This window comes from Nerophis ophidion, linkage group LG01 (genome assembly GCF_033978795.1).
Source record: "Nerophis ophidion isolate RoL-2023_Sa linkage group LG01, RoL_Noph_v1.0, whole genome shotgun sequence".
Taxonomy (NCBI): domain Eukaryota; kingdom Metazoa; phylum Chordata; class Actinopteri; order Syngnathiformes; family Syngnathidae; genus Nerophis; species Nerophis ophidion.
The window spans coordinates 92,888,452-92,901,691 of NC_084611.1; the positions used below are offsets into that span (position 1 = coordinate 92,888,452).

Consider the following 13,240-nt stretch of genomic DNA (forward strand, 5'->3'; position numbering starts at 1 on the left):
ATGTCAGGTGTAGATCCACCCATGGTGTTTGTTTACATTGTGACGGTGGTGAGCTATTGTATCCTCCTACGGTGTGTAGTGAAGCATGTTTAGCTATTCCCCCTCCTCCAGTGATAATGGTACTTGTAAGAAACTCACTTTATTTGTCGCTATGAAGGCCAGGATTAGTGATTTAGAAGTAGCTAAAACACTGTTTATGGACAGCAGCTCTTCCTGAGAGTGTTTCAGTGTTATAACTTCACCTTTATCTTGACTTTTTACAGCAAAATGCGTCCATTCTCCCTTTTCTGTCCACACACTGTGTCTGCTTGTAAGTACTCTGTGTCTGTGCGCTGCCCAACATGCTCCTCTCCTCGTTAAACCAGCAATGTCGTTTAAAAAAAAAACGAAAAACAGGGGGGAACCGGAGTATAGTACTGTTTTTGATGCATCAGTACCGCGATACTATACCAGTAGCGGTATACAACCCGACTTTAGAGTAGTCAGTGTACAGCTTGATGAGAACGGACAGGTGTGTTGCTGGAATGAGAGTCGTCGTCACTTCTCTGAACACGATGTCAAGCACGCTCATCATATGCCGGCCGCACAATCCAACGAGAGACAACACAAATGGCGTCTTTACTTTTTTGGGGCGCGAGTTAAACACCCGCTCGCCGTGTGATGCATTGACGATTGTGGGAAAGCGCTCCTGTATCGCAGTGTGTGTTCCTCACCAGACAGAGCAGGTGATGGCATGTGACACACTCTGACAGGCGCAGCTCCTTCCTCCTTTGTGTTCACACACACACACACACACACACACACACACACACACACACACACACACAGACACACACACACACACACACACACACACACACTGTGCTTCTCCAAGTTCAGTAGTGTTCATGGTAATGGGGCACAATGTGAAAGTAGATGCTGCACGGACAGAAAATCGAGGCACTCAAATTCCCACAGATTGCTTTAGACACACACACACACACACACGCACACAAGAACACGCACACACACACACGCACGCACGCAAACGCGTGCACACGCACGCACGTAAACACACACATACGCACGCACACACATGCACGCACGCACACACACGCAAAGGCGTGCACACACACATGCATGCACACAGATACAGACACACACACACACACACACACACACGCCCATACAGACAGACAGACACACACACACACACATGCACGCACACATACACACAAACGCAAGAACACGCACGCACACACACACACATGCACGGATGCACACACACACATGCACGGATGCACACACACACATGCATGCACACACGAGTGCACACACACGCACGCACACACACACACATACAGACACACACTCACGCCCATACAGACAGACACACACACATAAGCAGACACATACACATGCAAGAACACGCACGCACGAACACACGCGTGCACACACACACACGCGCACGCACACACACACATGCATGCACACACGCGTACACACACACAAACGCAAAAAACACGCACGCACACACATATGCACGCACACACATGCAAACGCGTGCACACACACATGCATGCACACACGCGTGCACACATACGCACGCACACACATACAGACACACACACACACACACACGCCCATACAGACAGACAGACACACACACATAAGTAGACACACACACGTGCAAGAACACGCACGTACACACGCGTGCACACACGCGTACACACACACAAACGCAAGAACACGCACACACATGCAAACGCGTGCACACACACGCACGCACACACACCTACAGACACACACACACGCGCACACAGACAGACAGACACACACACATACATAAGCACACACACACACGCACACATGCACGCGCACGCACACACAAACACGTGCACACACACTTGCATGCACACGCACGTGCACACACACGCACACCCACACACTCACTCACACACACACACACACATGCACACACACGCACACACACGCAAACACGTGCACACACACTTACATGCACGTGCACACACACGCACACACACTCTCTCACACACACACACACACCATGACTGAGTCGGTGACAGAGACACGGTAAGTAGAGTTCAAAACAGAGACATGGTATATAAATCCACCAGATGAGTTTGTGCTTTGTATCGTTATATAACAAGTCCAACGTTGTTGTGGTGACAACAGTGTCACACGAGTGGGGGGGCTGGGGCGCTGGCCTCCTTCATGCAGCTCTTCATTGGTTGGACGGCGAGTGTCTTTCTACCTGGTCTGAAACTTTGCGTGTATCCCCTTGTTACATGTATAAGAGCATTTGGTCCACCTTGGAAAATAAATAATTAAAAATAAATAAAAATAAATAAATAAATAAACACCTTCACCGACGTCAGGAATATTACATTTGGTCTTCAACACCATTGGTATTATTGCATGTCTTCTTCTTTTCATCCCTTTAGGGGAATAAATGGGGGGGTGTAGTCTAGTCGGGTTTGTCCGTGCTGGGGGGGGCCCCCTGCTGTGTGAGCGTGTGCCAGTATTCCACCTTCTTCCCTTTGTTTTTGAGACACTCGAACCAGTGTCTGAGTCTCTGTCCGCTGGCATTGATGCCCAGCACCACGCCACCTGAGGTCCAAGAGAGAGGGGGGGGGGGGTCAAGGGTCAAGGCGGGGATTGGACGGGGTGAGGAGGGATGCTCGGTCGGGGGGAATGAGCAGGGGCGTCCAAACTTGGTGACTCGGGGGGCTGCGTTGGGCTAGAAAAAAAAAGAACAGCCGACTGCATCGAAATATTACATCTAAATATATATATATATATATATACATACATATATATATATATATATATATATATATAAATATATATATATATATACATATATATATATATACATATATATATATATATATATATATACGTAGGTGTGGGAAAAAATAACAAGACTACTTCATCTCTACAGAAGTGTTTCATGAGGGGTTCCCTCAATCATCAGGAGATTTTAATGGAAGCATTCACATACAAGGGTTTATATAGGGCACAGAGTGGGTGGGTACAGGCAGGCGTAGGAGCGTGGTGATTGGCTCATGTGTTACCTAGGAGGTGTCTCTGTCTGTGACGGCATGCTGATACAATTTCACTGCGCTTGTTGAGGGATGACAGGTCTGGGTGGTATATAATAAACAGTTTCTCTTTTAAGCATAGGTTGCATCTTTTATTACCACTGTTGTGAGGTGTGCTGCATGCAAGAATTTGCCATGGGGGGTGCTTACAAACATCAGTCGTTTACCAGTCGAAAGTAACACGCAAGGACATTAACACATCCGACACGTACGTAGGATTAACCGAAGGAGCGTTCAAAACAAGATGGAATAATCACAACGCCTCCTTTAGAAACCAGACTTTGCAGAATTCTACAGAACTCAGCAAACACATATGGAACCTCAAAGACAATAATGTTGAATATTCAATAACATGGCACATTTTTGCACGCAGCACACCTTACAACAGTGGTAATAAAAGATGCAACCTATGCTTAAAAGAGAAACTGTTTATTATACATCACCCAGTGTAACTGTTGCGACTAATAATTATAATTTGTTTTATTTCTCTAAAAACAGAATAAGTTAAGTTGACAAAAGGGAATTTAAATCAAAATGTATAAAAGTTCATAAGAAGGCTTTATTTAAGTGACTATGGTTAAAAATGTAATTTCATGCCTTTTTGTTGGGTTTGTGGGCATGTGTTTGTTTTGAAGTGTCTCGATTGGTCTGTGAACGGATATAAGGAAGCTACTTCCGGATATGAGGAACATCTGTTTGATGCAATGAGAAGGGATAAAGAGAGCGACTGATGGTTACAAAGACTAAAAAGTGTCACAAGGACTTTCAGCGTTTGGGCTACAAGAGCCAGAAGATCTCAATTTCTTCCTAAAAGAAGCATGCAGGCTTCTACGGGGTATTTGTCATTTCTGTTTGTATTTTACTTCGGTAAATGTTTGAGCCACATGCTGTGCATGTTATTTTTACGTTTGTAATGTGCTTTATTTTATTAACAGTTTTCACAGTGAATTGAAGGGAAAGAAAGCCTACAATAAATCCGTTAAAGAAAGCCATTGTGTCAGTGCTATGTGGAGGGAGTTACACCCAGACCTGTCATCCCTCAACAAGCGCAGTGAAATTGTATCAGCATGCCGTCACAGACGGAGACACCTCCTAGGTAACACATCAGCCAATCACCACGCCCCTACACCTGCCTGTACCTACCTGTTCTGTGCCCTATATAAACTATGGTATGTGAATGTTTCCATTAAAATCTCCTGATGATTGAGGGAACCCCTCATGAAACACTTCTGTAGAGATGAAGTAGTCTTGTGATTTTTCCCACACATACATATATTGCGCTCTACCACGGTATTGAGTACTATTCTCTGGATAATCTAATTAAGACATATATATATATATATATATATATATATATATATATATATATATATACCTGACATGAATGTCCACTTGAGAGGACGCTGGGTGTTAGGAGGTTAATGATCCACAAGGGACATTGTCATATATTTCCACCTAAGTTGGAGGCACCAGGCGGGTCGGGGTCCTCATTAGACTCTCGGGGGCCGACTGGAAGAGGCAGCAGGGCCACAGTTTGGACACCCCTGCAGTGGAGGACCACGGCGGGAGGTGACAGACATGCAGGAAATGAGGCAGGTGACAGAATTGACTGACGGCAAGAGCGGCAACCGAGGCCGCCGTCGCACGGTTAAAGGAGCGTGAAATGTCTCGAAAGAGTATCATGGCGGCCATTAGCGGCGCTGGAGGAGACGACGCCAGCGCCATCCAGCAAAGTTTGGTGAGACTCCAGCTCGGGGATCAACTCTGCTGCCAGGAGCTGTAAAATGTGCTTTTTTTTTTGTTTTTTTTCTGTCCCTTTGTCCTTCGCATGGCTTTGTGGTCCAACACAATCCTGCAACTGACTGCAGATGAACAGATGTTCCTTCAGCTTCTAGACCAGGGGTCACCAAGACCAGGTCGCCCGTAAGGACCAGATGAGTCGCCCGCTGGCCTGTTTTAAAAATAGCTCAAATAGCAGCACTTACCAGTGAGCTGCCTCTATTTTTTTAAATTGTATTTATTTACAAGCAAGCTGCTCTCACTTTGTCCGATAATTCTAAGAGAGACAAAACTCAAATAGAATTTGAAAATCCAAGAAAATATTTGAAAGACTTGGTCTTCACTTGTTTAAATAAATTCATTTATTTTTTCACTTTGCTTCTTATCAACTTTCAGAAAGACAATTTTAGAGAAAAAATACAACCTTAAAAATGATTTTAGGATTTTTAAACACATATACCTTTTTACCTTTTAAGTTCCTTCCTCTTCTTTCCTGACAATTTAAATCAATGTTCTAGTAAATTTATTTGTTTTATTGTAAAGAATAATAAATACATTTTAATTTAATTCTTCATTTTAGCTTCTGTTTTTTCGACAAAGAATATTTGTGAAATATTTCTTCAAACTTATTATGATTAAAATTCAAAAATATATTCTGGCAAATCTAGAAAATCTGTACAATCAAATTTAAATCTTATTTCAAAGTCTTTTGAATTTCTTTTAAAATTTTTGTTCTGGAAAATCAAGAAGAAATAATGATTTGTCTTTGTTAGAAATATAGCTTGGTCCAATTTGTTATATATTCTAACAAAGTACAGATTGGATTTTAACCTTTTTAAAACATGTCATCAAAATTCTAAAATTAATCTTAATCAGGAAAAATTACAAATGATCTTCCATAAATTATTTTTTCAATTTTTTCTAAAAGATTCAAATTAGCTAGTTTTCTCTTCTTTTTTTCGGTGGAATTTTGAATTTTAAAGAGTCGAAATTAAAGATAAACTATGTTTCAAAATTTTATTTTCATTTTTTTTCCTGTTTTCTCTTCTTTCAAACCGTTCAATTAAGTGTTTTTTTCATCATTTATTCTCTACAAAAAACCTTCCGTAAAAGGAAAAAAAATGCATGACGGAATGACAGACAGAAATACCCATTTTTTTTATATTCAGAGATTTATTTATTAAAGGTAAACTGAGCAAATTGGCTATTTCTGTCAATTTATTGAAGCGTGTATCAAACTGGTAGCCCTTGGCATTAATCAGTACCCAAGAAGTAGCTCTTGCTTTCAAAAAGGTTGGTGACCCCTGGTTTAGAACCAGCAGCCAGCACTGAGGTGCCAGGAACTGGGAGAGGACTAAGTCTAGTTCTACACTAAGGTAGCAGGGGCCTCATGTAACTACAGTTGTGTGGCCCTCACACTAAAAATTACACGTACCTTTCAAATCCAGAAAAGCACATACGCCTGGAAAAATTCACATGCGCCATATTTTCCTGACTATAAGGCTTGGTTGTGCTTACCGACCTCAAAGTTATTCTATTTGGTACATGGTGTAATGATAAGTGTGACCAGTAGATGGCAGTCACACATAAGAGATACAGGTGTAGACTGCAATATGATGGCAGTCACACATAAGAGACACGTGTCAACTGCAATATGATGGCAGTCACACATAATAGACAGGTGTAGACTGCAATATGATGGCAGTCACACATAAGAGATACGTGTAGACTGCAATATGATGGCAGTCACACATAATAGACAGGTGTAGACTGCAATATGATGGCAGTAACACATAAGAGACAGGTGTAGACTGCAATATGATGGCAGTCACACATAAGAGGCAGGTGTAGACTGCAATATGATGGCAGTCACACATAAGAGACAGGTGTAGACTGCAATATGATGGCAGTCACACATAATAGACAGTTGTAGACTGCTATATGATGGCAGTCACACATAAGAGACACGTGTAGTCTGCAATATGATGGCAGTCACACATAAGAGATACGTGTATACTGCTATATGATGGCAGTCACACATAAGAGATACGTGTAGACTGCAATATGATGGCAGTCACACATAGGAGATAGGTGTAGACTGCAATATGATGACAGTCACACATAAGAGATAGGTGTAGACTGCAATATGATGGCAGTCACACATAAGAGATAGGTGTAGACTGCAATATGATGGCAGTCACACATAAGAGATACGTGTAGACTGCTATATGATGGCAGTCACACATAAGAGACAGGTGTAGACTGCAATATGATGGCAGTCACACATAGGAGATAGGTGTAGACTGCAATATGATGACAGTCACACATAAGAGATAGGTGTAGACTGCAATATAATGGCAGTCACACATAAGAGACACGTGTAGACTGCAATATGATGGCAGTCACACATAAGAGATACGTGTAGACTGCAATATGATGGCAGACACACATAAGAGATACGTGTAGACTGCTATATGATGGCAGTCACACATAAGAGACACGTGTAGACTGCAATATGATGGCAGTCACACATAGGAGATAGGTGTAGACTGCAATATGATGACAGTCACACATAAGAGATAGGTGTAGACTGCAATATGATGGCAGTCACACATAGGAGATAGGTGTAGACTGCAATATGATGACAGTCACACATAAGAGATAGGTGTAGACTGCAATATGATGGCAGTCACACATAGGAGATAGGTGTAGACTGCAATATGATGACAGTCACACATAAGAGATAGGTGTAGACTGCAATATGATGGCAGTCACACATAAGAGATACATGTAGACTGCAACATGATGGCAGTCACACATAAGAGACACATGTAGACTGCAATATGATGGCAGTCACACATAAGAGATACATGTAGACTGCAATATGATGGCAGTCACACATAAGAGATACATGTAGACTGCAATATGATGGCAGTCACACATAAGAGATAGGTGTAGACTGCAATATGATGGCAGTCACACATAAGAGATACATGTAGACTGCAATATGATGGCAGTCGTGTATAAGGTAAGACATACTATCTGGCCTTTTGTGTCACAATATTATGGAAAAGCAACTTTTCTTACCATCTGGTACCTGCTGATCTGTATTTGGGATCTGCATAAATCCTAAAAATTTGCGCCTGTCCACCTTTGTAGTCTGTGATGACGCCATAGTCGATAAGTTTCTTCTTTTTCTCTATCTTCTTGTTATGTGACATTCATCTTGCACTGTTGCAATCTCTAATATAAAGTAGTGTAAAGTTCTTACTTATATCTGTCAGTAAACTCGATGCGATACCAAGTAGTTACAGGATCATACATTGGTCATATTCAAAGTCCTCGTGTGTCCAGGGACGTATTTACCGACTTTATAAACATGATTTGAAAATAAAAATAAAAAAGACGATAAAAAAATATTGATGTAATCATAGTAGTATCGACTAGATACGCTCTTGTACTTGGTATCATTACAGTGGATGTCAGGTGTAGATCCACTCACGACATTTGTTTACATTGTGACGCCAGTGAGCTGCTGTATCCTCCAATGCTGTGTATTGAAGCATGTTTAGCTATTCCTCCTCCTCCAGTAGTGAAGCATGTTTAGCTATTCCTCCTCCTCCAGTGATAATGGTACTTGTAAGAAACTTACTTTGTCGCCATGGAGACCAGGATTAGTGATTTAGAAGTAGCTAAAACACTGTGGATGGATGTTAGCTGCATGTGTTAAAGCAGCTCTTCCTGAGGGTGTTTCAGTGTTAGAACTTCACCTTTATCTTGACTTTTTACAGCAAAATGCGTCCATTCTCTCTTTTCTGTCTCCACACTGTGTCTGCTTGTAAGTACTCTGTGTGTGTGCGCTGCCCAACATGCTCCTCTGCTCCCTAAACCAGCAATGTCACCACCTGATGATGCACCGCCATGCTTTTTGGTACTTTTCAAACAGAGTATAGTACCATTTTTGATAGATGAGTACCAGGATACTTTAGCAGTACCGGTATGCGGTACAACCTTAGGGCCGACACTTTAATACATTTTAATTTTCCTGGATTTGAACGTATGTCCGTTTTTAGTAGGACATCACCGCACCTCTAGTTCCATGAGGCCCCTGGTGAGGAAACACGGAGGGACACCAGCAATGAGAAGGCGGGGCTAAATTGGGGCCCTAAGGAGTTTTATTTGTATTTGGAGGCCCTTCCCTGCAACATTACAAAAAAAATCTTCACTCTTTTTTTCTTAATGGGAAATTATTTTTTTATATTTTTCAATCAAACCTAATTTAATTTGTATGCGCTTTCTACTAAAACAACTTTATTATAAATAAATGATTGATTGAATTTTTTTCCCGTGCAAAACCTACATTGCAACATCATTAAAACATAAATGTATGAACCTTTTGGGGCGGACTATGGGAGACTGGGCTTTGTGCTCCGCAACTCCCAGTCTGTGGAATGCTCTCCCTGACCAATTGAGGGCACCTCAGACTGTGGATACTTTTAAAAGAAGCATAAAAACCGTTCTATAAAAAAATATTTTTTATAAATGTATGCATACTAGTGCTAGCTATTAGGCTGTTCTAGTTTTTATAATTTTAGGGACCGATGTCCCTTTGGGACAGAGGACCTTATTGAATTTCTAAGGTTTTATTATTATTCTTTATTATTATTCCGCCGGCTCTTTGAGCTGTGATTTGACCCCCTTAACATGCTTCAAAACTCACCAAATTTGACACACACATCAGGACTGGCAAAAAATTAAGATCTAATCAAAAAACCCAAACCCCAAAACTCAAAATTGCACTCTAGCGCCCCCTAGGAAGAAAACACAGACAAAACTGCTAATAACTTCCAGTAGGAACGTCGTAGAAACATGAAACAAAAACCTACATGTAGGTCTCAGTTAGACCTATATTTCCTACACTCACACCCCCGGCTAAAATCAACAGGAAGTTTGCAATTCTCCCTTTAATACAAAAGTTGGCTAAAAAATGTCGCTTTTTTTCAAACATTATCTCCTCTGAGGCCGTTGGTCGTTTCGCCTTCAAATAAGCACAGAAGAGAAATTGAACCCTTCTGATTAAAAGTTGATGAAAGAGTTTTAATTACTACCCTGGTTTGGATTTTATGATCCCCCCAAAGAACCGATGCCTGGTGCTGGTGCACTGCTGGTATCACAAGATAACCACTTCCTGCTCTGAATAAACTGCTTCTTCCACACATTACAAATGTCATACACACATGAAACAAAAACCTCAATATAGGTCTCACTGAGACCTATATTTCATACACTGACCGCCCAACAGGAAGTTTGCTATTCCCACTTCAATACAACAACTGCATTACATTCACCATGCATTACAGTCTCAAAATGGCGGCACCAAGGCGTCCTTATAAGTGAATTGTGAATTATATTTATATAGAGCTTTTCTCTAGTGAATCAAAGCGCTTTACATAGTGATACCCAATATCTAAGTTACATTTAAACCAGTGTGGGTGGCACTGGGAGTAGGTGGGTAAAGTGCCTTGCCCAACGACACAACGGCAGTGACTAGGATGGCGGAAGCGGGAATCGAACCTGCAACCCTCAAGTTGCTGGCACGGCCGCTCTACCAACCGAGCTATGCCCAAGCCACTTTACAACTGTTATTACAATGACACTGATGAATAACACATGTGTATAAAACTTTTTCTCTGTGGAATAATCCATCCATCCATCTTCTACCGCTTAGCTGGGCCTGGGTCGCGGGGGCAGCAGCCAAAGCGGCCCCGTCCATCGCTGCTTGCAGCTTTAATTTTTATTATATTTTTATTATATATATATATATATATATATATATATTTTTTTTTTTATATATATTTTTTTGTATACACTGTAGCACTTTGAGGTTGTTTGCTCAATGTAATGTGCTTTTTTACAAATAAAATCTATTATATTTGTTATTATAGCTCGGTTGGTAGAGCGGCCGTGCCAGCAACTTGAGGGTTCCAGGTTCGATCCCGTAGTCCAGGGGTAGGGAACCTATGGCTCTAGAGCCAGATGTGGCTCTTTTGATGACTGCATCTGGCTCTCAGATAAATATTAGCTGACATTGCTTAACACGATAAGTAATGAATAATTTTGCTGGCAATCACAGTGTTAAAAATAACGTTCAAAATATATGCATTTTAATCCATCCATCCATTTTCTACCGCACGTGTTCAAGAAGTCACATTATTGATAAGTATTTTATTTATTATTGGTTAGCTTTAGAATAAAAAATGTTATTCAAAATAATAATAGACTTACTGTACTCTACAAATGTAGTTATTAATAAAAATGCATGCATTTAGTTGTATTCAGTGCTAGAAAATAATATATGGCTCTCATGGAAATACATTTTAAAATCTTTGGCTTTCATGGCTCTCTCGGCCAAAAAGGTTCCCGACCCCTGCCCTAGTCCCTGCCGTTGAGTCCTTGGGCAAGACAATTGACCCACCTGCTGCTAGTGCCACCCACACTGCTTTCAATGGAACTTAGATATTGACTTTCACCATGTAAAGTGATTTGAGTCACTAGAGAAGAGGGCTATATAAATATAATTATCTTCACTTGACCTGAATTTGCAGCCAGGAAGAAGAGGAAATCTGCCTTTATTTTCTTCCCAGCGACGGAGCATGAGTGCAATTTGATATGAAGCTCCTTGTCCTTTATTTGTTGTCGTTTTGAAAGCGCTTCTTCGCGCAAACTGGGGACCTCAGGTTTCTGCGGGGCATTAAGCACGGAGCGTGTTCTGCATTTAGGGCGAGGCCGGCCTGAGGCGACTACAGCCAGCTCTAAAGACAAATATACAAGTTTGTTTTTTCAAAGTGAAAATTGGACATAACTCCAGCCAAGGTAATAACGTACTCAACAGCCCGTTTGATTGTGGAGAGCTGATAAATATGTTGGCTACAAGATGTCAGGTTGACAGCGTTTCAGCGTGCCGGAGCTGCACCATTAAATAAAGCAGCAAGTCAGATTGTGGCAATATTGAAAGTATATTCATTTGAATGTGCCCTCTTTTCTGGACTATAGAGCGCACCGGCATATAAGCCACACCCACTACATTTTACAGGAAAAAATATGGTTCTACATTCCGTATTTCCTTGAATTGCCGCCTGGGTGCTAATTATTTTAAAACCTCTTCTCGCTCCGGCATTTACCAAAAGCATGCGGTAAATTTAGGCCTGCGCTTATAAATTTGAGTGTGATGTAAGGATTCCATCATGAAAAGCACATTTAATTAAAAAAAACCTTATGGTCTTACCTTTACTTATAAATGAAGTCCATGCACAGCTCCTTCTGATCAAAAGCATCGATAACTTGTTTATAGAAGTCTTCCTTATCTTTCTTCAGTTTTAAAAGTCTCTCTGTCTCCATGGAGATCTTCCTTTATTACCTCCTGCTTCCATTGAAAGTCCAGTTTAGAAATGTGTTTTATTTTAGATATGTAATCCTCCATGTTAAAAGTGCAAGCCAGAGGAAAATAAACACACTCTTGCTGCTTGTTGTCACTTCTTCTGCAGCCGAGTAGTCGCAAGAAGGATCACTAGCGCCCTCTACCACCAGGAGGCGGGAGTCATTTAATGACTCATATTTGACACACGCAGCTACGGTATATTAATAAAACATAGCTGCTTACTGTTCTTTTTAGCATATTCATTAGCTTGGACCTTAAATCCTACTGAATAGCTCTTAATCTTCTTCCCTTTATGCGATTTCAAATGATTGAAATCAGCCTCCTCCATTTTGAAAATGATGACAGGTGAAGTGTCACTCGTGACGTGACGAGTTTGACCCAGCGGAAATTCTAGGAATGCGCTAATAAAAATAATATTTTGCGAAACGAGTTTGACCCGGCGTTAATCCTGAGCTGGCGGTAATGCTAAGCATGTGCTAATTATTTTGCGAAATGACTTTGACCCGGGGAGGGGGTGTCACCAACATCTGCGGTCCTCTCCAAGGTTTCTTATAGTCATTCACATTGACATCCCACTGGGTTGTGAGTTTTTCCTTGCCCTTATGTGGGCTCTGAACCGAGGATGTGGTTGTGGCTTGTGCAGCCCTTTGAGACACTTGTGATTTAGGGCTATATAAATAAACATTGATTGATTGATTGGTTGTTTTGAATTATCGATCTAATCAAGGCTCTCGATTACTTCACATCAAATATTCCACTTTGAATTATCGGGGTCGGAAAATAATACATATTTTGCCAGAAAAAAAAGAAGCAAGGTTTTCTTTGACAAAAATAGTTTTTTTAAAAGTTGATGTCAAAGGAATGATCTAAAGTTGATCTATGAAAAATGCTTACAGCGGCAAAACTCTGGACACCTCGG

General features: G+C 41.2%; 1 protein-coding gene across 2 annotated transcripts in view; it reads right to left on the bottom strand.

The window, feature by feature from the left end:
• Nucleotides 1–2,035: 2,035 nt before the first annotated feature.
• doc2d (double C2-like domains, delta) overlaps nucleotides 2,036–13,240 on the bottom strand; it is a 181,382-nt gene continuing 170,177 nt past the window's right edge. For both annotated transcript variants that reach the window (XM_061916627.1, XM_061916626.1), the window contains one exon: nucleotides 2,036–2,610. In XM_061916627.1, the coding sequence (XP_061772611.1) occupies nucleotides 2,468–2,610 (143 nt within the window). In that variant the 3' untranslated portion in view covers nucleotides 2,036–2,467. The remainder of the gene's footprint in view (nucleotides 2,611–13,240) is intronic.